Genomic DNA, 25,184 nt, shown 5'->3' with positions numbered 1-25,184 from the left:
TCAAAGAGTCTGCCAGCCTGAGAGCTGCATAGCATCAGATCTGCGTGCTTCCCTTGTTTATCAGCTAAAAGATTCAATCTTCTATTGCCATGTTGCACATCTGAGAAGACTCCATGGATCCTAATGCATGAGACCAATGCAAAACACTGGCACCGGAGCTGTAAGCCTCAGTAAGAAAGATAAGTACTTCATCTCTGGCTACCCAGGATTCCTACAAGATATTTTTGTGAACATTAATGATTGTGGGCCTGTGTTTACTTCCACTGAAGTCCAGGGCAAAACTTGTTTTGACTTCAATGATAGCATGATCAGATCTTGTGTGAATTAAAATGAATGCTGTCCTGGCAGAGGGAATGCAATGTGTTATTTGTACCTATATTACTTGTATTTATATTGTGTAAATGTAGAATGCAGATAGGACTTGTTTGTTTGGATATTACACTCTAACTTCAAAAAAGAAACTAAATTGCCTTGCAGAACGTACAGAGTGTGACAGATGTGTCTCATCCTTTCCTTTATTGTTTATACTGTTACACTAGCTGTTCTGAGCAACATCAGGGTTCTGTTGTGTTAGGTGCTGTACAAAAATAGAGGCAGACACCAGGGAGACAAGCATATATATAATTTTATCATATACATATAAAATCACTTCTTGTAATTGCACCATATTGTTAATGAAGTGAAGGGGGTCTCTGAATTTTTGGTATATATTGTTAGCATTATTTGATTGATATTGTTAAAACTTCTAACAATGTTAAAGGCTATTAAAATCCCTCCCCAACTTAAACCAGAATTTTTAAACATTCAGTGGTCTGTCTGTTAAAAAATGGGACCAGGTCTGTAACCAATTAATTTTATGAATATTTAATTAAAATGAATTCATACTATAAAAGACTTCTCATATTTCCAAAGTAAAAAAGCAGGAATGGGAGAAAGAAAATCCAACAGGAAATCACTTAAAAAAAAAAAAAAAAAAAAAAAAAAAAAAGAGAATCTGAATTCCTTCATAACTAAACTTATGTTCCTCTCTCTCTCTTTTAAGATGTTGAACCAAAGAAAACTAAAAACAATGACTAACCAGATCTGGCAAGTGTGGATCTTCTACATGGTCATAACTGCAAATCTCTCTGAAGAAAAAGCTGTGAAGCGGGTGTGTCCTTCATGTGAATCCACTCATTTCTGTGACTGTTCTTCAGTGGATTTAAACACCATTCCTTCAGGGCTGACAACTGATGTCACGGGGCTAAATCTGTCCTACAACAGCATAGAACATGTCAGAGAAACTGATCTGAAGCTGGGTGTGAATCTCAGAGTGCTGCTGCTGCAATCCAATAAAATTAGGACAATAGATAAGGATTCATTTATTTTCCTTGGAAAACTGGAACGTTTGGATTTATCATATAATAACTTGACTAATTTGTCATCCATGTGGTTTAGATATCTTGTCTCCTTACAGCACCTAAACATACAGGGTAATTTTTATAGAACACTGGGGAAAAGTCCCTTGTTTTCCAATCTCAAATATTTGAGATATCTGCACCTGGGGAATAAAGATGACTTTTCTGCTATACAGAAGCAAGACTTTGATGGAATTACAGTTCTTGAGCAACTTGAGATTGATGGTCAAAGGCTCGGGCACTACGAGTCAGGGAGTTTGACAAGAGTTACCAATATAAATCACATCATCATAAACATAAAGCATGTTGAGGTATTATCAGTAATGTTAGAGGATCTTATAAATTCTTCAATATGTTTAGAACTGAGAAATATAACCTTCAAGACAGCTAATGATTCTTCACTACTGGAGTCAATGAATCGTTCTGTCGTGGAGAAACTTGTGTTTAAAAATGTTTTGTTTACAGATGCAAGCGCTGTCAGAATATTAAACATCTTAGTGCATGCTAAACAATTTTTGGCGCTGGAGCTGGATGACTGTATACTGCAGGGAACTGGACAATGGTATGAACAAATTGAGGAAACCCAAAAAAGCTCCCTTGAAGTAATGGTAATACAAAGATTAGCTATAGAACAATTTTATTTGTTTTCAGATCTTAGAGGTGTGGAAAAGCTTATAGGTAACATTACCAAAATCACAATTGTAAATACCAAGGTCTTCTTGGTGCCTTGCATCATTTCCAAACGTTTTTCCTCACTCATTTATCTTGATCTCAGTGAAAATTTGCTTGCAGATCCGTTTTTGAAACATTCCTCCTGTGACGGAGCATGGCCCTTGCTGCAAATTTTCAATTTAAGCCAAAATTCACTGGGTGATTTGGAAATGACAGGACGAAGTCTATCTCATCTAAAACACCTTACTCACCTAGATATTAGCCAAAACAATTTTGGTGAGATTCCAGAATCATGTCAATGGCCAGAAAACCTGAAACATTTAAATATCTCAGGCTCTCAAATGCACAAATTAACAACTTGCATTCCTGAAACTCTTGAAGTTTTGGATGTTAGTAGTAATAACCTCAATGATTTTAGATTAAAGCTACCACTTCTCAAAGAGCTCTACATTGCAAAAAACAAGTTAAAGACCTTGCCAGATGCTGCATTTATTCCTAACATAGTGGCCCTGAGAATCAGCAGAAACAAATTAACTAGTTTCTCTAAGGAAGAGTTTGAATCTTTTAAGGAAATGGAGACCCTGGATGCCGGTGACAATAATTTCATCTGCTCTTGTGAATTTCTCTCATTCATTCGGTACCAGGAGGGAATAGTCAATGTCTTGGCTAACTGGCCAGAAAACTACATCTGTGACTCTCCATTTTCTGTGAGAGGGACACAGGTGAAAGCTGCTCAGCTTTCGCTTTTTGAATGTCACAGAACTTTGGTCGTGTCCTTAATCTGCATTCTGGTGTTCTTTGTAATCCTGCTTAGTGTGATCGTGGGCCATAAACTTCATGTGATCTGGTACATGAAAATGACTTGGGCTTGGCTTCAAGTAAAAAGGAAACCCAAGAAATCTCACAATCAGGACATCTGTTATGATGCTTTTGTTTCCTACAGTGAAAGAGACTCAGAATGGGTTGAAAACTTAATGGTACAGGAACTAGAGTACGCGATTCCACCATTTAAACTGTGCCTTCATAAACGGGACTTTCTGCCTGGGAAGTGGATCATTGACAACATCATTGACTCCATAGAAAAAAGTCACAAAACTCTATTTGTGCTGTCAGAGCACTTTGTGCAGAGCGAGTGGTGCAAATACGAGCTGGACTTCTCGCACTTCCGACTCTTTGATGAGAATAATGATGCTGCAATTTTGATCCTTTTGGAGCCCATTCAGGAGCAAACAATTCCCAAAAGATTCTGTAAACTGAGAAAAATAATGAACACGAAGACCTACCTTGAATGGCCCGTTGACGCACATCAGCAGCAAATATTTTGGAATAGCTTGAAAGCAGCATTAAAATCCTAAAATGAGTCATTTAAGACTGGACCACTACTAACTCAGCCACAGTACATTTCCAAGTAGGACATGTGCCAAGCCTTTTTGCTGTTAAGAAGTGTTCTGTTATGCTGATTTTTATGTCAGTGTTGTGGAGGCTGATTTGACTGCACACTAAATTAATTATAACTTTGTTAAATGAAAGATACCAGCTGAGAACACCCAACTGTTTTACAGATTCTTTGGTCTTCTGACCTTTCTGTTAATACGTACTCAAGGCATCCCTGTCCTTAAAAATTCTTTTGGGAAGAAATTCTGCTGAATCTGGTGTGTTTCTGTAGTCTCTCTAACCATTCCAAAACAATGCAGTTACAGCACTCTCTTTCTCGTAAAAATAGAGCCAATATGCTGAAACATACCTCTATGTCCGTTGATTACATCCTGTCTTATTTGTTTTAGTTACTATCAGACTATTGAGAGTCATTTAACAAAAATGCGTGGAAACGTAGAAATTGCCCAGTTAGATAAAAATAAGATCTCTGAAGCCAGAACCACTCCAGAGGGAATTTGAAAGATAATAGCTTAAATACGTAACTCCAGTGGAATCAGTGGATTTACACCAGGATTGTATGTGGCCCAGCAATTTAAGAATGAAGCTTCTTGACAAATAAGTCAGATTCTTGATGTGAAAACTTTGAGATGTCATGTCTCCAATCTCAAAGGTCACAGTATCACTATGTGTACATTTTAACTGTCTATGTACTTTATTTTTTCTATGTGTTTATTATTTATGTTGTAAAAACACTGAAATCACAGTCTCTGTCCCCAATATCTTACATATTCGAACAACAGACAAAATGGCTGTGGGTAACGTTAAGTACGTATCTTTGTTTGGTTGGGGAACATGGGAAGAGGAAACCTATCTGTTCTACTATTGCTGTCCTAATGTTACCCTTCTTTTCTTCTACCTACCGCAGTAAGATATAGGCATAGTAGGTTCATGGCTTGTTTACAGTGGGAGTTTTTGCACCGGTGTAGCCACACCCATATAGTAGCACCAGTGCAAACTTTATGGTAGACACTACATTGATGTAAACAGTGCATTGCGCCACTGCAGTTTTTCATTTTGCATAACTGAGGCACCTCAAATTAGTGCAAAGATTAGCATTAACCTTTCTCTGTTTTAGCTCCCCATTTGCAAAATGGGGACAGTAGTACCTTTTCCCAGAGAATTCGTGAAGATAAATTAATTAATGTTTGTAAGGCACCAGATATATGATGATAAGCATGACATAAAATCCTGTGAGGATAAATTAAGCAGGAGGCCTCACGTTGAATTCTGAAGTTGAAAAGAAATATTGAAGAGTTGCTCATTTGGCGAGCAATTTTTACTCACTCATCTCCTAACTTTTAAGTGCTTGACTTCATAACTTTAATAATATGCTTTTAATGTAGTATTTAATGTAATTTATAAATATAAATATATAAAAAACATAGCTTTGTTTATATTTTATTGGATGGACTTGGGAGACAACTTAAGAACACAGGAAAGGAAAAATAAATCTTACATTGTATACTGTTTGGTTAACAAGTAAAACAAAGGCTTCCCACATTACTATACTACTGAGTCTGTCATTAGAAGCTCTGTGTCTTCGAGACGTTAGTGAACCTCTGATGCAATAAGCAGCATTTTCTTTCAGGCGCTTCAGACTTGCATGGCTCTGACCACAGCTAACATTGAAAGACATTTTTCCAACTTGTTTGATGATTTAGGACCGAATGAGACTTGGAGATTTCAGTCAATGCAGGAGAAAAAATATATTCTTCGTAAGAGGAAAATGTGACCCTGGTTTAAGAGCTAATTATCTGAGAGAAATGCAATTAGACCTCTTTGATATAGGGAATTACTCAGATCTATACTCTTCTGTGTGAAATAGTGGCCAGTAAGAGAGATAACTGAGGATCAAAATATATTCTATTCTGTATTGGCTTTTATATCATCCTCATCATCACTGTATCTATAGTGCATTAAGGGACATGTCTAATATCTGTAGCATGTAATCCATTCTTTCTCTCCTTTCCCCAGGGGTAGAATTGTGTGTGCAGAGGAATGTTTTGTTTTGGTAGGATTGAGGGGATTTTTTTTTAATGCACAATTAAAAAATATATAGTGATGCTTCCATCTTAGGTTCAAAACATGCTTGTGATACTCTGCTTAAGTTCCATCTTTCCACTCTGGAAATCCATTAGGGGATTACCCCCTGTGATGGGGTGGGCTTACCCCGCATTGAAAGTGTTAAACCTACTCTATGGGCGGCAGAATTCCCCCCCCCCACACACTCTGCTGGGCATGCTCCAACTGCTGTCCTAGCATAAAAAGGAGAAGCTCAGCTAATTCAGGACTGACCACCGAGGAGGGAGGAGGTGTCCGGGAAGCTCCGAGCCAGGAGCTGCTGCAGCCCCTGACAGCGGGAGCCAGGAACCCAGGAGACCTCGCTGGAGGCAGGCCACCCTTTGTCGGCTGCCCAGAGCCATATGCCCAAGGAGACGCCTTTGCCAGGAGGCCCCATGACACAGGGGAAACATGGGCAGCAGCTGTGCAGAAGGGGAAACCCAGACAATCCAGAGGACTGAGGGATGACTCTTTCAACGACGGGATAGGAAGAAGCCCAGGGGGCTTGCATGGTGTAACTGAGGATGGAGAGAGACACCAGTCAGCGTGTTTCGGGAGGATCCCTGCTTCTCTGATGTTGGGCTACCTCAACATGAATAGGGCCCTGGGCTGGGGCTCAGAGGAGCAGGGAGGGCCTGAGCCCCTCTACCCCGGGTGCCACCCCCTAAAAGAGGGCACCCCACTACCCGAATGGACTGCCAGACCATGGTGTCAGGAACCATGGGCAACTATTGACTCTGGCTGTTAGGCCGTGCTGCCGTGACTCAAGGGCAACCATAGACTGGCCACTAGGCCTTGCTACCCTGATCCAAGGGTGCCTACTGACTGGCCGCTAGGCCGTACTGCCCTAACCCATGGGCGCCTATTGACTCTGGCTGTTAGGCCGTGCTGCCCTGACTCAAGGGCGACCATAGACTCTGGCCACTGGGCCTTGCTGCCCTGACCTGAGGGTACCTACTGACTCTGGCCGCAAGGCCATGCTGCCCTGAGCAGAGGGCAACTATTAATGCTGGCCAGTAGGCCTCGCTGCCCATCACTGGTGGCAACCGATAGGCCTCAGACCCGCAGAACTCAGGGCTGAAGAGATCCAGTCCGGTAGACTGCACCCGCAGAGGCGCCCTGTCCCCTTGTTACCTCCTTTGACTTCCCCGCTGGGAGTGACGGGGTGGGCTTACCCTGCGACGCCCCCATACAATTTCCTTTGTGGAAACAACAGCTATGAGAATTCTAAAATAGACTCATTGGTTCTTAAACTTTTTGTATTGGTGACTCCTTTCATGTAGCAAGCCTCTGAGTGTGACCCCCTCATCCCCATAGGTGCCTGCCCCTGGCCCCCGTGGACTCCCCACTTGCCCTTCACCCCTAACCCCTGCAGGCTCCCCACTCCTGCTTCACCCCTAATTCCTGCACTGTGCCTTCTTCACCCCTAACCTCCACAAACCCCTCCTGCGCCCAACTGGAAACAGACCTGCATGCACAGAGCAGCTGGTATTGCTGCTTGCTCCCACTTCCGAAGCTGCTCCTCCACGCACACCTAGGGGTCTGTGAGGGGGGAGCGAGGAGCAACGTCAGGGCTCCCTGCATCCAAGTCACTTTCCCCACTTGGGCTGCATAAGGGGAGGGCAGAGAGCACCAGCTTCTGATGCTCGCCTCACAGCACAGCCCAGGTAGGGAAAGTGGCCTGGATGCAGGGAGCCCTGGCGTTGCTTCTCACATCTCTCCCCAGTTCCCTAGGGGGATGCCGAGGAACATTGGGGAGGGGGGGCATGTGAGCAGTAACTGTATATTATTGCTCGCCCCCTATGTTCCTCCTCCAGGAAGAAGCAGAGAGGATCACAGCCTTGTGCCTAGCTGGGGTTGGGACTCACAGCTCATGATCCCCACATAACCACATTGTGACCAGAGGGGTCGCAACCCCCAGTTTGAGAATCAATGGAATAGTAATAGAAAGAAATGGGCTCTTGCACCCAATTCAGAGACCTGGATTTTAAGGGAACTTCACCTCAGGCTTCACATAAGCTTTCTAGAAGGATGTGACATGTTGATCAATTCAGTTCAAAGTCTCTTTGATGAGATTTTGTACTGAATTGGTCATCATTTTATTGATGAGAACTTTTTGATCCAAACCGATTTTTTTTTTATGTGTCTGAGAATTCTTGATGGTGTGTACATTGGCAACTGTTTGGGGTTGTTAACTAGTTTTTAAAGATCACCCTTTTCTGAAATTTGGGTCTCGGTATGTCACCTGTTTTTTTGGATTCCATTTGCAAACAAATCATAACCCCTTCCAACCCAGAATTGCACCCCCCCCCCCACATGGCAAGCTTTGAGGCATTACAACACAGTTTGCATGTTTCTACATGCAATATTATACAACTTTTTCCTCTGATTCTTCATAGCAAGTACTTTGACCAAGAGTATCCACTGATTCCCAGATCCATCTGTTACTTCAGTTCTTCAACTGCTCCTCAGCCTACCTGACTCTCTAGATGGACTCAGGAGAGTCCATGATATCACAGCAGGTTTCTATAACTTGCACTGTAACACAAAACTCAGTATAATAAGCCTATATGTACAGAAGTGCACTTGGGAAGTGGTTGATATGTTATGTGGATACGGGGGGAAAGTATGAGGTCAGAGTTGAGGCTTTATGTTACTGCGGGACCTAGAGATATTTGATATGTATCCTGTGTCTTTAAATCTTTGGGGATGCAAGGGAGTTTCTTGTGGCAGCCCAAAGTCTGTGAGAGAGGTTAACGTGATGCATGGATGGGAGGGTATGATACACAAGATTCCCCTAAGTTCGTATTTCCTTGTTTTGAAAGATTTGCATTGGTGTATTTTTTTATGCTAAATGAGCTTAATTGAGCTTTAACAAAATTTTGTCTATGTAATTATTTTGTGGTTAAATACTGCCAAAACATGTGCATGGTTTGATGTTTCCACTGCTGAAACAGCATGGTTCTTCCAGTGCTAGTTCACCTGGTCTCAGGCCAAATAAAGAGAGAGAAAGTTGCTGGTTGAGGCCTTTTTGTCCTGGTGATCGATTGCCTTGGTAGTGGCAGTCTTTTTGGGATGACTAAACATGATTATAACAATTACCAGGTAAGTGAAGGGGTTAAAATAACAGAGCAGCATATCTTTATAGAAAAAGAGGAAGGGAAGGAAGAAAAAGAGGTATGCATGTTTTTAAGGACCTGGCCTACATCAGTTTGTCTTGTTACACTAATTTTCACTATGTAAAAAAACTCTTGGAAATAAAAAAAAAGTTGGGTGTGCAAATTAAAGCCGCCTTTAGTCTATCTCGGGGCAGCTTTAGCATGTGTGTCCAGCAAGCATGTAGCAGAGCATCCTTAGCAGCATTACACTAATCATTTTTACAGTTCAAGAACTTGGGGGAAAGGAGATCTGCATGGAAGGGTTGGGCTCCACCTTGGCCAAAGCTGAACCAGACTGTTGACAAAGAAAGCTAACAAAGGTTTGGGGGATTATTATCCCAAAGGTTTGGGATTAGTGTGTGTGGACAGCAACCAGTGCAGTATCATCAATGCAAAGCCAAAATGTAGAAAACAAAAGTCCCAATTTGCACCTGCTGAAGTGGTAGGTTGGAGTTTTCACATTCTAGCTACACCAGCTGCTGTCCATTGGCAGATGGATTGGTCTAATCCCAAGAATAGATGAGGTTTAGGATCTCAGGGGAGTTGGCAGCTGCTGATGGACACTCAGATTGGACAAAGATATTTCTTAGGGATATCAATACTACTGTATTCAGTAGTGAAGGACAAGACAGAATTACAACTGAACTGGAGGAAGGGCTGGTTCATATCAATGATGCATATTCCAGCCAAGTAAAAGGGTTTCATGTAAAAGAGAGAAATAAAAATAGGCAGATGGCCAAAAATAAGTGTTCTGATACCAGTGCAAGAAACTAAAAAGCATAACTAGCTGATCTGGAATGTATGTTAACAGAAGAGGACATCAGCCAAATAGAAGAGGCTGAAGCATGGTGAATTATAAAATCAATGGGATCCTGTAAGATCTGCCTATTAACTAAATAACAAATCAAGTAATAGAGTGGAGGGAGTAGCTCTATACTTGAAATATTCCACAGACTCTAATAAGATAGAATTTATTAAGAGAGAAGACCATAGGGTAGAATGAGTAAAGATACAGATCCTATTTTTAGCATAGCCAGTATAACTACAGAAGCTCCTCTCATTTGTGTGTGTTAATCCCTTCTGGAATTTTACTAAACTAAAATCTGCATCAATTATACCACTGGGCAATGAATTAGATCTATTAATTATCTAGTGCTTAAAAGAGTATTTCCTTTGTGTGGAAGAAAACTGAGATGAGAAAAGAGGCCAGGAGTGGGAACAAGTGGTAAGGAAACATAAGAATGGCTAGATTGGGTCAGATCAATTGTCCATCTAGCCCAGTTCTCTCCAACTGTGGTCTGTGTCAGGTGCTTCAGAGGCAATGAACAGAACAGGCAATCATCAAGTGATCCATTCCCTGTCATCCACTCCCACCTTCTGGCAGTCAGAAGCTAGGGCCTCCCTGAGTATGGGGTTGCATTGCTGACCATATTGGCTAATAGCCATTGATGGACCTATCCTCCAGGAACGTATCTAATTCTTTTTTGAATCCTGTTATAGTTTTGGCCTTCACAACATCCCCTGGTAATGAACTCCACAGGTTGACTGTGCCTTGTGTGAAGAAGTACTTCCTTTTGTTTGTTTTAAACCTGCTGCCTATTAATTCATTTGGTGACCCCTGGTCTTGTGTTGTGTGAAGGAGTAAATAACACTTCCGTATTCACTTTCTCCACACCATTCATAATTTTATAGACCTCTATCAAACGCCCCCTTAGGTGTGTCTTTTCAAAGCTGAACAGTCCCAGTCCCAGTCATAGGGAAGCTGTTCCGTATCCTTAATCATTTTTGTTGCCCTTCTCTGTACGTTTTCCGATTCTAATACATCTTTTTAGAGATGGGGTGACCAGAATTGCATGCAGTATTCAAGATGTGGCTGTACCATGGACTTATATAGGGGCATTATGATATTTACTGCCTAATTATCTACCTTTTTCCTAATGGGTCCTAACATTCTGTTAGCTTTTGTGGCTGCTGTGGCACATTGAGTGGATCTTTTCAGAGAACTATCCACAATGACTCCAAGCTCTTTCTGGAGTCATTTCAGCTACTTTAGGCTCCATCATTTTGTATGTAGAGTGGGGAGTATATTTTCCAATATGCATTACTCTGCATTTTTAACATAGAATTTCATCTGCCATTTTGTTGCCCAGTCTCCCAGGTTTGTGAGATGCCTTTGTAACTTTTTGCAGTCAGCTTTGGACTTAACTATCTTGAATAATTGTGTATGGTCTGTAAACTCTGCCACCTCACCGGTTAGCCCTTTCCCCAGATCATTTATGAATACGTTGAACTATTCCCAGTATGCAGCCCTGGGAGACCCCTTTATTTACCTCTCTCCATTCTGAAAACTGACCCTTGATGCCTATGCTTTGTTTCCTGTCTTTTACCTAGTTACGGATTGATCCATGAGCGGACCTTTGCTTTTATCCCATGATTGCTTAAAGGAGGTAAAGATGGGTGAAGAGGAGGATGCAAAGAGTGAAGGGGAGAGACGGGAATATTAAATGTAAATCTTTCCCCGAAGTGAAGTCTCCGTGAACACCAGGTTTCGAGGCCACCTATCCGCGGAAGGGGAGTGTGTGGGAGACCATCAATCCCTGGGCACAGATGCCTGTGCACCGTCACCTATCAGAAAAGGCCGAGCGAGGGGCAGAGCGGCGATAGCAAGACTTTCCGCTGGTACCGCGATCCCCCGGGGCTCGGAGCCAAACCACCTGCCGCTTGGGGCCGCAGACCAGCGCGATCTCGGAGGCCGCGGGCGGCGCTTTCCCGGAGCCGCGGCACCTGCAGTCCTGCGGGGACTGGCCAGCCCGAGAGCCGGCGCCGCCGGCGGCCGGGCAGAGCCCCAGTGGAGAAGGAGACTCGGGGCTGGGCTGGGAGACGGCGCGACGGCCTCGCCACCGGGGCAGGGGCCCCTGCGGGTTGAACCACGCCTGGAAGGAGGAGCGGCTCCGTGCGGGGCCGGGGCGAGCGGGGACACCCCGCCCGGGCACCGCAGCGGGGCGCAGGGGGAGGCTGCCGCCGAGGAGAAGAGCAGCCTCTGCCCTGGCGTTGGTTGGGTGGCCTGGCCTGGCCTGGCCTTGCTGCCGGGACTGTGGGGCGGGGCCCCCGGCTCTAGTGTAACCCCGCGGGCCAGCAGGGATGCTGGGGCTCGTTAGCCTGCTTGTGCCTGGCTGATTGCTCGCTCGATGGGCGTGATTTGTGCGGGGCTCTTTGTTTTTCCGGGCTATTGATTTATTCAGCCGCCTTTAAATCGACCCCCAGAGAAGCCCGGAGCTGAAGACAGGTGCCGCCTCTTGAGTTACGCATCTGAATAGGTAAGGTAGCAATAATCCCCTCTCTCTCTCTCTCGGACTGGCCCCTGGGACATCGCTTTATTTAATCAGACGCTTCTCCTACGGTGCCCAGCGGTGTCCGATCCAACTGGCTCAGGGCTTTGCATGGTTGTATCTGATTACTGTGGCAGGAATACGTCTAGGAGCAATTATCCGTATACAACTTTAGTCTGTAGTGACTCGAGTCGTAGAGTAACAATTTACACGGGCCGTCTAGGACCTGATCTTGTGTCTATTACATCAAAACATTTCCACTGACCTCGGTGGTTCAGGATCTGTAGAACTGTTAACATTGATTTTTAACTACTTTAGCCTAAGAATAATAGTTTCCTGGACCATGTTTCGTTTGCAGAACATCAGCGCCTTTCATTTTTAGTTTAATCCTGTAGTATCATTTATATTCGCACTTGTAGAAATCCTGGAGGAACAGTTAGTGAGGGTGACGGATTATTCCTGAGTGTGGTGAAAACCAAATGTATGTATGTTGACACAGCTAACAGAAGCAGGATGCAAGCAGACCTTATGATTAATGGACAAGCTGTAGAGGCAGTAGATGAATTGAACTATCTGGGATCATATATATCCAATAAAGGAGGCTGTTCCAAAGAAATCAGAAGAAGAGTGGCGGTGGCATGCTTAAATATGTCCCTAGAAAGCGTGGAAAAACTATGGCATCTTGAAATGTACGAAGGTGCAAACGGTGAAAAGCCTAATTTTTTGTAGCCGTTTACGGATGTGAAGTTAATGCTACTGACGAGAAGAAAACTGAAGTTTTTGAAATGTGGGTGCTGGTGAAGACTCTCGCATATCTCTTAGACAGAAAAAAGATAAATGTCTGCGTTAGAACTGTTATTGGAGAGAAACAGACTCTGATGTCGGAAGTCAGCAGATGCAATCTTAGGCACATTGGTCAGATTAGGTTTAGAGCTGGAAATCACCCTGAGAAAATTATTAAGGAAGGAATGGTGGTGGGTCTCTGTAGTCCTGAATGATCACTTAGGAGATGCATGGATAGTGTGTGGCTGTTCTAAGTTAGTGACTGATCGTGAAGGCTTCTGAAAATTCCGCTATGATGTCATTGATATTCGGATATGAATACATGGATTTACTTACTTATAAGGACCAAACCTATAAACATTCATGCACTTGCTTAATTTTATTCACACGAGCTGCCATATGAAAGAAGAAGATTCACACAAGTAGTCTCCTTATTATAGACTGCTGTGAGTGAGGGAGTCTGCAGAATCAGGTCTTGAGTCTGTACAACAGATAGCAAATTGCAAGGTTAGTTCATAACCAGGTTTACAGCACAGACATTACTGTGTCTCTCCCTGCAAATTTTTGATTGATGCTAGTTGTTTCTGAAATTTCTACCTGGCAATACTTTTACAAGTGGCATGGCAGAAAGTGATTTATTTTCAAGGCAGTGATGCGGTGTAGGGGCAAGATAATATTGTTATCTTGAAGGGGAAAATCCATTTAAAAATAGCCATGAATATGGTCAAGAACTTAAATTGCATTATTAACCAGGAATATGAAAGTGAGGATAGTGGCAAAAAATGAACACAAATAAGAATGAGATTTTCCCTGGCATTTCACACAACAACACAGTCAAGAGAAGAAGAGTGGGAAAAAGTGCCCAGGATAATGCACATTAAAGAAAAGCTTGGTTGTTTCAACATGAGAAGCAACTCAAGAATTTTTCCCCTACATGCTATTTCAGTTTCAGTTTAGGCTACTGGCCAAAGAAGTGCTGGTGAGTGTGGAAGATGGTGTCTGTAGCTGAGACAGTAGAGCAATGGTTCTCAACCTTTTGAAACCACTGTACCCCTTTCTGCAGTCTGATTTGTCTTGCGTACCCCAAGTTTCACCTCACTTTAAAACGACTTGCTTACAAAATCAGACATACAAATACAATAGTGTCAGAGCACACACTTACTGAAAAATTGCTTACTTTCTCATTTTTACAATATAATTATAAAATAAATTGATTGGAATATAAATATTGTACTTACATTTCAGTGTATAGTAGTATATAGAGAAGTATAAACAAGTCGTTGTCTGTATGAAATTTTAGTTTGTGCCAACTTTGCTAGTGCTTTTTATGTAGCCTGTTATAAAACTAGGCAAATATTTAAATGCATTGATGTACCTCCTGGAAGACCTCTGCGTACCCCCGTGGTATGGGTACCCCTAGTTGAGAATACCTGAGCTAGAGTTTCCCACTCAGTGACTGACTATTTCCTCTCATTTTGTCCTGAATTTTGTCCCGAATCAGCATGGATTCACCAAGGGCAAGCCATGCCTGATCAACCTGATTGCTTTCTATGATGAGATGACTGGCTCTGTGGATGTGGGGAAAGCGATGGATGTGATATACCTTGACTTTTGCAAAGCTTTTGATACTGTCTCTGACAGTAGTCTTGCCAGCAAGTTACAGAATTATGGGTTGGATGAATGGACTATAAGGGGATAGAAAGCTGGATAGATTGTCGGGCTCAGTGGGTAGTGATCAATGGCTCACTGTCTAGTTGGCAGCCAGTATGAAGCGAAGTGCCCCAGGAGTCAGTCCTGGGGCCAGTTTTGTTCAACATATTCATTAATGATCTGGAGGATGGGGTGGATTGTACTCACACCAAGATTACGGATGACACTAAGCTGGGGGGAGTGGTAGATATGTTGGAAGGTAAAGATAGGATACAGAATGACCTAAACAAATTGGAGGCTTGGGCCAAAAGAAATCTGATGAGGTACGACAAGAACAAGTGCAGAGTCCTGCACATAGGATGAAAGAATCCCATGCATTGATACAGACTGGGAACTGACTGGCTAAGCAGCAGTTCTGTAGAAAAAGACCTGGGTGTTACATTGGACAAGAAGCTGCATAGGAGTCAACAATGTGCCCTTGTTGCCAAGAAGGCTAATGGAATATTGGGCTGCATTAGTAAAAGCATTGCCAGCAGATGGAGGGAAGTGATTATTCCCTTCTATTTGGCACTGGTGAGGTCGCTTTTGGAGTATTGTGTCCAGTTTTGGGGGCCCCACTACAGGAAGCTTGTGGACAAATTGTAGAGAGTCCAGCAGAGGGCAATGAAAATGATTAAGGGATTGGAGCACATGACTTATGAGGAGAGGCTGAGGGAACTAGGCTTGTTTAGTCTGCAGAAGAGACAAGTGAGGGGGGAATTTGATAGTGGCCTTCAACTACCTGAAGGGGGGTTCAGGGAGGATGGAGCTAGGCTGTTCTCAGAGGTAGTAGATGACAGAACAAGGAACAATGGTTTCAAGTTGCAGTGGGGGAGGTCTAGGCTGGATATTAGGAAAAACGTTTTCACTAGGAGGGTGGTGAAGCACAGGAATGGGTTACTAGGGAGGTGGTGGAATCTCCATCATTAGAAGTTTTGAATGCCCAGCTTGACAAAGCCCTGGCTGGGTTGATTTAGTTGAGGTTGGTCCTGCTTTGAGCAGAGGGTTGGACTAGATGACTTCCTGAGGTCCCTTCCAACCCTAACCTTCTATAATTCTAAGATTCCAAGGTTTAGGAGGTAACTTCCTTAATCCCATGGTAACCTTTTATCTGCTCACAAGTAGTACTCCCAAGGGCTATGGGAAAACATGTGGAGATAGCCTCTGTTCAAGCACCCTATCCTAGTTTCCTTTTTGGTGTATGGCTGGCATTTTGCTATGTAGTCACTGACAAGCCTCAGATAGGGAAGAGGGAAAGAAGAATTGGGGGCACAGCCATCCACACTGGGGGGTTGGGGAAGGGAGAACAAATGACTATGCTGAGGGGGAAAAATATACCAGTGTTCTTTTTCCCTGCACGGAACGGGTGTGCAGTAATATGGGTTAGCAGTGGATTGGCTGCCCCACAAAGCTATGCCATTCCTGACCCACAAACACATTCATTTTCCAATTCTGGTCATTTCCTATTTAAAAAAAAGGCTGAAAAATGAGAGACTAAGGGGGCAGATAATGAACAAGGAAGAGAAGCTAGGAAGTGACATAGTTCATTGCCTAAATTAATATGAACACACAAAAAGTGACGTTCGCCAGTTTTGGTCCAAGGTGTGTGAGTTGGGCTCAGCATGTTTACGGTTTCCTGAACTGATAAGCATTCATTCAAGTTTCTATTAAGATTAATATTTCATTTTTAAAATAAAATCTTGCTTTGTTTGCAATCACGTGAGCCAATAGCAATGGGTTTTTTCAGAAGGAAATCCTATGTAACATTACTAGAAGAAATCTCACATTTATCAAACAAAAACTCCCCCTCCTACTCCCACACGACTAGATATGGTTTTGAAAGTTAATTATTATTAAGACTTATTTGCACACAATGATTTTTGAATTTCATCCAAAGCGCACTGTTGCAGGACAGAATGTGCCTCTCGCAAAATAAAGCCATAAAATGTGCAGCAATGTTCTCTGCCAGAATGACCCTAATACTGTTAGCTTGCCTGAGGAGAAAACAAAACACTTTTACAGATTCTCTTAAATCCTGAGATGCAGCAGTAGTGGTGGTGGGGGATGTCTTAAGATTAAAGTACTGGACCAGGAGTCAGGAAGCCTGGGTTTTATTCATGGCACCACTGCAAACTTCATCTGTAACCTTGGGTCAGCCACTATGGGCTAAAAAGTACTCAAATTCAGTAATCAGTGGAATTACTGGAAAAGTAAGGTACTAATTGGTGTGACTAAGGGTAACGTGATCTGTCTCTATGGGTCTGAGACAAAGCTCATTGAGATCAATGGGAGCCTTTTCACTGACTTTAGTGGGGCTGGGTCAGGCAGTTAGTCTGTCTGAATTTATTTTAGCATTTTACGGAGAGCAAAACAGTGTTCTCTATACATGAGAATACTAATACTTGCCTATCAAGAGTTTTGTGAGACCAGGTTATCTAATATTCTGATCCTTACTTGAAAGGTGGTAGATAAGTGCAAAGTGGTTATAATTCAGTAAGTAATGCCAACTGATTTGAAAAGCTGCCCAGGCATATAGATTCATTGTGGGTTTTTAAAAAAAATTCTTTTAGGGGTAAAACCAGCCCTCTCTCCTCCATGGGTGCAGACGGTTCCTCGGTAGTGGAGCAGTGTATTTCTGTATTGCAAGAGGGAGGGTTGGATTCTGTGGGACAACATGTTTAGTGTAGAGCCTTGCTTTGAGGTGGCTTCCTGCAAGACAGGATGCAGGGCATGGGACATAAATGGGACAGAAGATCTATCCGGGACTGTCAGTTCTCACATCCCCTTTCCTTTTGCAGCGTGGAGACAGACTATGGGCTGGTGAAGGCTACTCCAGTCAAGATTTTGGAGTAGCCTCCACCAGTCCATATTCTCTCCTCATGTGGTTGGAATAGCACATCTTCCTAGTGCCCACATTAGTTACCCAGGACTGTTAGAGATGCTAACCTGAGCATCCACCAGAGGAAGAGGCTGTGGCAGCATAAAGTCACCCCAGTCTCCTCTTTGCTGAGGGTCCATAAGAACCAGTGCAGCTTCAGGGCTGAACCCTCCTCCCAGGGATTTGTTGTCAATATTGACTTTTTAAATATTGTTTTTAAAATATACTTTAAAAATATTTAAATCTTTGTTTGCCTTCGCTGTCCATATACAATATGGTAATGAAGGCCTTGCACAGACACCTAGGAAAAGGCAGTCCCTGTGCCCAAGCAGGCCCATGGACAAGGGAGAGCAAAGAGGGCAATTGCCCAAGGACCTGGTGATTTTAAAAGGGGCCCAGGCCATGGGCGACAGGGTGAAAGCTTCCCTTCAGGGAGGCTAGCTCCCCATCTCGCCTCTGGTGCCCATAGCATCCTCCCCAGACCCCACCCTGCTCGCCAAATTCCTTCCTGCCAGCCCACCTCCCCGCTTGAACCCTCTCCTGTCTTCCAGCTCGCTTAGCCGTCCTGCTGCCACATCTCCCCCTTCCTGCTCAGCCCCACTTGCTGTGTGCATCCCTCCTCTCCTACCCCACTCGCCCCCCTGCTGCTGCTGCTTGCCGCGTCCCTGCTCAGCCCCACTGCTGTCGCTCACCACCTGGGGGAAGGTGGAGTGTGGAAGAGAGGAGGGGGACGGAGTGATGGGGGGAGCGTGACAGCGGTGGGATCTAGGGTGGACTGTGTGCAGGGCCCTGGGCAGAAGACGTGGGATGGGATTGTTCTGCCCTGGGGCCCAGAATTCCTGTCGGTGGGCCTGTGCCCAACACTTCACAATCTAAAAAGTTGAAAGCCAGATGAAGGTTGAGGGCAACGATTACAACACACACAATGCCTTTTTTTCATTTTCAAAGAATGCTGTGTAGAAATAGTGAAATATATTGACAATCATTTTAGAATTAAATAATCTATTTCTACAAGATATTGATTGTCCCCAGCTCTCATTGACTGCAGTGGGAGTTGGAATGCACAGGCGATGTAAACACCCGGCAGCTCAAAATTTGTACAGAAAATGAAATCTGCAGATTTGGAGGGAAAAAATCACTAGAGATTTTTTGTTTTTTATTGGTTTTTTTTTTTTTTAAGCCATTTGTTGGAACCCAACTATTTATTGAAAATATAAAGGGCTAGGTCTGCAATGAATTATTATTATTGTTGTGCTTATGAATAGTTGACTAAAGTATTCACTGAGCTGTGAAAGACTGATGCAGGTAGTAATTAATCTGATGTTTTTCATTCCAAAGTTGAAGACAGCAGGAATAGAAAAAGGAACTGAAAGACAAACAGGAAATCATTTTAGCGTATTTATGTACAATCTGATTTTCTTGAATTAATATTTTTAACACTTGATAGCTATTTCATGTTGAAAGGGCTTTAAAAACAATAACTATACATAACCCCTTGATGAATATAGGTCAGGAGGGACTACTTTTCAAGTTTTGTTTTGTTTTTAACACTACTCATTCATGTTATACTTATTCTGTCCCTATTTTAAATTTTAGATAAAATCATGACTAACCCGTTCTGGAAAAGGTGGCTCATCTACGTGGTCATAACTGCAAATCTTTCTGAAGAGAAAGCCACAAAGCAGGTGTGTCCTTCATGTGATGCTACTCATTTTTGTGACTGTTCTTCAATGAATTTAAGGACAATTCCTTCAGGGCTGACAACTGATGTCACGGGGCTAAATCTGTCCTTCAACAGCATAGAACATGTCAGAGAAACTGATCTGAAGCTGGGTGTGAATCTCAGAGTGCTGCTGCTGCAATCCAATAAAATTAGGACAATAGATAATGATTCATTTATTTTCCTTGGAAAACTGAAACATTTGGATTTATCATATAATAACTTGACTAATTTGTCATCCATGTGGTTTAGACATCTTGTCTCCTTACAGCACCTAAACATACAGGGTAATTTTTATAGAACACTGGGGAAAAGTCCCTTGTTTTCCAATCTCAAATATTTGAGATATCTGCACCTGGGCAATAAAGATGACTTTTCTGCTATAAAGAAGCAAGACTTTGATGGAATTACAGTTCTTGAGCAACTTGAGATTGATGGTCAAAGGCTCGGGCACTACGAGTCAGGGAGTTTGACAAGAGTTACCAATATAAATCACATCATCATAAACATAAAGCATGTTGAGGTATTATCAGTAATGTTAGAGGATCTTATAAATTCTTCAATATGTTTAGAACTGAGAAATATAGCCTTCAAGACAGCTAATGATTCTTCACTACTGGAGCCAATGAGTCGTTCTATCATGGAGAAACTTGTGTTTAAAAATGTTTTGTTAACAGATGCGAGCGTTGACAACATGTTAAACATCTTTGTATATGCTGAAAAATTATTGAAACTGGAGCTGGATGACTGTATACTGCAGGGAACTGGACACTGGCAAGGACAAATTAAAATAAAAAAAACAAGCAAAGTTGAAATAGTGACAATACAGAGATTAGCTATAAAACAATTTTATTTGTTTTCAGATCTTAGCAGTCTGAAAAATCTTGTGGGTAACATTACCAAAATCTCAGTTGTAAATACCAAGGTCTTCTTAGTGCCTTGCATCATTTCCAAACATTTTTCCTCACTCATTTATCTTGATCTCAGTGAAAATTTGCTTGCAGATCCGTTTTTGGAACATTCCTCCTGTGAGGGTGCATGGCCCTTGCTGCAAACTTTCAATTTAAGCCAAAATTCACTGAGTGATTTGGAAATGACAGGACGAAGTCTATCTCATCTAAAACACCTTACTCACCTAGATATTAGCCAAAACAATTTTGGTGAGATTCCAGAATCATGTCAATGGCCAGAAAACCTGAAACATTTAAATATCTCAGGCACCCAAATACCCAACTTAACAACCTGCATTCCTGAAACCCTTGAAGTTTTGGATGTTAGTAGTAATAACCTCAATGATTTTAGATTAAAGCTACCACTTCTCAAAGAGCTCTACATTGCAGAAAACAAGTTAAAGACCTTGCCAGATGCTGCATTTATTCCTAACATAGTGGCCCTGAGAATCAGCAGAAACAAATTAACTAGTTTCTCTAAGGAAGAGTTTGAATCTTTTAAGGAAATGGAGACCCTGGATGCCGGTGACAATAATTTCATCTGCTCTTGTGAATTTCTCTCATTCATTCAGTACCAGGAGGGAATAGGCAATGTCTTGGCTAACTGGCCAGAAAACTACATCTGTGACTCTCCGTTTTCTGTGAGAGGGACACAGGTGAAAGCTGCTCAGCTTTCGCTTTTTGAATGTCACAGAACTTTGGTCGTGTCCTTAATTTGCGTTGTGGTGTTCTTTGTAATCCTGCTTAGTGTGATCCTGGGCCACAAACTTCATGTGATCTGGTACATGAAAATGACTTGGGCTTGGCTTCAAGTAAAAAGGAAACCCAAGAAATCTCACAATCAGGACATCTGCTATGATGCTTTTGTTTCCTACAGTGAAAGAGACTCAGAATGGGTTGAAAACTTAATGGTACAGGAACTAGAGTACGCGATTCCACCATTTAAACTGTGCCTTCATAAACGGGACTTTCTGCCTGGGAAGTGGATCATTGACAACATCATTGACTCCATAGAAAAAAGTCACAAAACTCTATTTGTGCTGTCAGAGCACTTTGTGCAGAGCGAGTGGTGCAAATACGAGCTGGACTTCTCGCACTTCCGACTCTTTGATGAGAATAATGATGCTGCAATTTTGATCCTTTTGGAGCCCATTCAGGAGCAAACAATTCCCAAAAGATTCTGTAAACTGAGAAAAATAATGAACACGAAGACCTACCTTGAATGGCCCGTTGATGAAAGTCAGCAGCAAATATTTTGGTTTAATTTAAAAACTGCATTAAAATCCTAGGAAATCTGTTAAGACTGAGCCATAACAGGTCAAATAGAAGGGTCTGATCCTACTACTCTTTGCAGGACTACGCTCCTAAATTTACCAAGAAACTGAAAGCACTGGAATTTCTATATGCTGTTGTGACAGCAGTTTTTATCTTTCTATATTTTATTTTGGCCATTTATTGTCTATACATTTCAATCCCAGTAATTAAATTTATGTTAAGGAAATATATGAATTGAGGACAGAAGATTGTTTAGAGATATGTTCATGTAGTCTGTGCATACCTGTCTGTAGAAAAGCTATTCTATATGCTTTATATAAACCATTTAAAATCAAATGTAGTCATCCTATTTATCTATCTACTTAAGATTATTTTTTACTAGTACCCATACCTATAGTATCTAAGGCTCAGTGTCCCAAAGATATTAAGATGCCTAACTCCTTTTAAATAAATGGGAATTAGGCACCTAAATACCTCTGATGATCTGGGCATAAGTGCCTTCCATTCTATTAGACTGGCAATGCAAGGTCATTGATGGACTCCATGGAGACTTCTTCTTTTCACTGGTTATGGTGACTCTGCTTTGGGACTAGGTTTTTTTTTTCCAGGGGCGCAGTTTGAAAATGGCAGTCTGGTTATGGCTTTATCTAAAAGTTATAGCTAAGATCTATATTGTGTTAAGTAAAATAATGCAAAGAAAAGTAAATCCAGAGTTATAAAACATGTAACACACGGAAACATTCAGCTATTGCTCAAATTGGTTGTTAATTCTTTTAAGGCCTGATCCAGCTCCTATTGAAATAAACTGGTAAACTTCCTATTTGACTACCTTTGGAACTGGACTAGACCCAGACTAAAAATTTCCAAAGTCCCTATAGTTATGTTTATACTGCAATCCCATAATGCAGTTGCAGCTTCTGCACACATACCTAAAATAGTTTTAATTTAGCTAGTTCGGCTCCTGGAATGCTGTAGCCAGAGCAGTGTGTGCTTCAGTGCAGCCTATGCAAGCTTGCCTGAAACTCGGAGTAATTTTTCACAGGGCTATCCCATGCTGAAGTTCATGCTTGGGGGACTCAGGCTAATTAGATTAAAGCTAGCTCAGGTCTCTCTACCTGAGCTGCAATCATACTTGGGCTTAAACATGTGTCAGAGCCTGGGTATACTATGCAGTAGAAGCATACCCAAAAATGGCTTAGGAACCTCAGTCCTATTTTCAAAAGTGATTTAGAAAGTGGGGATCTTAAGGCCTAACTACCCAATGAAATAAGAGCTGCTCTGGGAGGAAAAAAATCCACTACCCTGCTTCTCTTGTGAAGTTTTGGAGCTCTAAATTCACCAATCCTTCTTCCTAAAGTTATAGCCTAAGTCTCAATGAGCTGTAGGTTCCTAAATGCCTTAAAGCACTTGGGGTTCAGGCTCTCAGATTGTTTAGGTACCCAAATCCCCCTCCTGCTGCAGTCAATAAAAGTTCTGTAATTGATTTCAATGGCGGCAGGATTGGACCCAAATCTCATAGCAAATTTTTTTTAGTACTATGTGTCTTTACAACATTGTTTTGGAAATTTTTTAATTGATTCTCTGCTACATAATAATTCAGGTCAGAAAGGAACGGAAGTCCTCTTGCACTTCTCACTAATCCTTTAGCATGCTGTAACTAAATCTGCTTCCTTAACATCTCCCAATTAAGCAACTCTCAGACAGAGCAACATAAAAAGAAAAGTTTATTTACACTCATATTTGCACATGTGAATATAGGCATAAAAACATTATGCAGTCAGAGAATAGTACACAATAAACAGAAATTTACACTAATGAACACAGCTCGTGTTGAATACCGAACTGCCTGTTGTTATAAGAGCTGTTCTGAAGAATTCCACTGCACTGCATCCAAAATGTTTTGGATCACTAATTTCACCACTCCTTAAAAACGTCTAGGCAGAACTTCCACTCCCCCTGCTCTTCTTATTTTCTGCAATTTTATTGTTTGTTCTTCTTCTGCCGTTTTTTTATTTTATATATCTTAAAGTTGTCCTTAGTTTGCTCCATGTAACTTCATATTTATCCTAGAATATGATCCATTTAAGTGACGCTCATTATATTTTTCATTGGTGACCTCAATATAAATACTTTTAAAGATCAGGTGATATTTTGTCTGAATACAGCGGCTGTTATACACACCCTGGAGAAATTACCCTTCAAGGGGCAGCTTCACTGATTCATGAGCAGTAGAATACACTCTCACATGCACAATCTGTGTTCTAGTCCCTCCTTTCTGGGCTGAGAGTAGCAGTGCTGAGGTAGTACATTAGGCAGTCCCTGAGGAGGGAGAATCTCACAATTTTTGAATGATCCTTCTTTTTTAGCGAACACATGGAATTGTGATTAGGGATCCTGCCTTCACCCCTCCTTGGCTGGAGAGATGGTTGCTAAGAGGTGGCCCCTTAGAGTATGGTGAGGGAAAAATAAAGAAGAGGGCCCCCCCCCCAAATCCATTCTTCTTTGTTGGGCAGTTGGTGGGAGACAGTCACCCGCAGTGGACTATGGCTGTAGAAATTCATAAATCCAGAAATTAAATGAGACAAAATATTTTATGTTGTCGATACCACAGAGTGGCACTTGTTTTAATTCTGGACAGCTCACTTATAAACAGCTGGTCTACTTTACAAAGTTAGGTTGGCTTAACTGCATTGTGAAAAATTTCACATCCGGTGCTAAACTGACTCAAGCACCAGTGTAGACACCACTAGGTCGAAGGAAGAATTTTCCTATCAATCTAGAGGCAGATTTATGCAGTGATGAAAGAACCCCTTTCTTGCTGTAGTAAGGGGCTAGTCTACACTTAAAGCTTGTGTAGCCCCATTATGTTGATGGGAGAGACTTCTTCCACTGACATCATAAAACCACCTAAACGAGCGGTAGTAGCTATGTTGGCGGGAGAGTGTCTCCTGCTGACATAACGCTGTTCACACAAGTGCTTATGACAGAAAAAGTTACGTTGCTCAGGAGCGTGGTTTTTTTCACACCCTAAGTGACAAAAGCTTTGCTTGCATATGCACTAGTGGAGACAAGACCTAAGTGTCTGCAATACAGGGGCGCAGCTCCAGCTGTGCCGCTGTAGCATTTCTAGTGTAATCATAGCCTAACGATGTCTAGCTATGAGGGCATATCTACACTTACACCGACACTACCAATGCCAATGAGAGGGGTTCTCTTGTCACCGTAGGTAATCCACCTCCCTGAGAGGCAGTGGCTATGTTGACAGAAGAATTCATCCATTGAGCTAGTGCTGTCAACAGCGGGGGGTTAAGTCTGCATAGCTACGTCTCTCAGGGAGTGTAGATTTTTCTCACACTCAAGAGCTGTAGCTATGCTGCTGTAAATTCCCAATGTAGACCAGACCTTAGAAGTAAAAGGGCTGCAGTGTCTTCAACAACAGTGGAACATTCTTGTAGCAAAGCCAGTTTGTCATACCAAAACATAAGCCCCACCTGTGTGATTTATCTTCACACTCTTTCTACACATATATATTTCCAGTTTGATAGTTTGAGGGTAGGAAAATTATAATGTAAAAAGATATGTAATGCAATAGACATAAAAACTTCAGTTACTGACAGTAAAGGTCGAACCAGGACACATCCCACCAATTCAAAAGCATGGAACTTGAAAAGCATGGAAATAAGAAGTTAAGGGAAGAGTTGCAGTCCTTATAGCTTTCACATATCCTATCATGCTATCAATATCGCATTCCAACACTAGGCTTTCACTGCCACCTTCATCAGATCCCAAGAAGCAATTTGTACCTCATCTTCAGTGAACTTGCACCTTAATGCAA

At 42.2% G+C, this 25,184-nt stretch overlaps 2 protein-coding genes across 3 annotated transcripts in view; both read left to right on the top strand.

Annotated features, from left to right (window-relative positions):
* Positions 1–1,042: 1,042 nt before the first annotated feature.
* LOC137155617 (toll-like receptor 2 type-2) lies at positions 1,043–4,888 on the top strand. Its single transcript, XM_067551994.1, has one exon. It carries the CDS (start codon positions 1,043–1,045, stop codon positions 3,422–3,424), a length of 2,382 nt encoding a protein of 793 aa, XP_067408095.1. The 3' UTR covers positions 3,425–4,888.
* Positions 4,889–11,420: 6,532 nt separating this feature from the next.
* TLR2 (toll like receptor 2) overlaps positions 11,421–25,184 on the top strand; it is a 147,314-nt gene continuing 133,550 nt past the window's right edge. Inside the window, exons 1-2 of one of the 2 annotated variants that reach the window (XR_010920505.1) lie at positions 11,421–12,042; positions 19,001–19,089. Coding sequence is in view for 1 of the 2 variants with exons in the window: in XM_067551867.1 (XP_067407968.1) it covers positions 19,009–21,363 (2,355 nt within the window). In the remaining variant the exon portion in view is untranslated. Of the gene's footprint in view, positions 12,043–19,000; positions 21,666–25,184 lie in introns of those variants that run through there. The other variant, XM_067551867.1, reaches the window with a different exon arrangement.

The sequence above is a fragment of the Emydura macquarii genome, unplaced genomic scaffold, assembly GCF_026122565.2.
Source record: "Emydura macquarii macquarii isolate MOO-44397 ecotype Brisbane River unplaced genomic scaffold, CSIRO-AGI_Emac_v2 contig_1363, whole genome shotgun sequence".
Taxonomy (NCBI): Eukaryota; Metazoa; Chordata; order Testudines; family Chelidae; genus Emydura; species Emydura macquarii.
This window is presented reverse-complemented; position numbering and strand designations above follow the sequence as displayed.

Excerpts from the sequence above, each read along its gene's own strand:
- LOC137155617 (XM_067551994.1), top strand. The coding sequence starts at position 1,043 with ATGTTGAACCAAAGAAAACTAAAAACAATGACTAACCAGATCTGGCAA.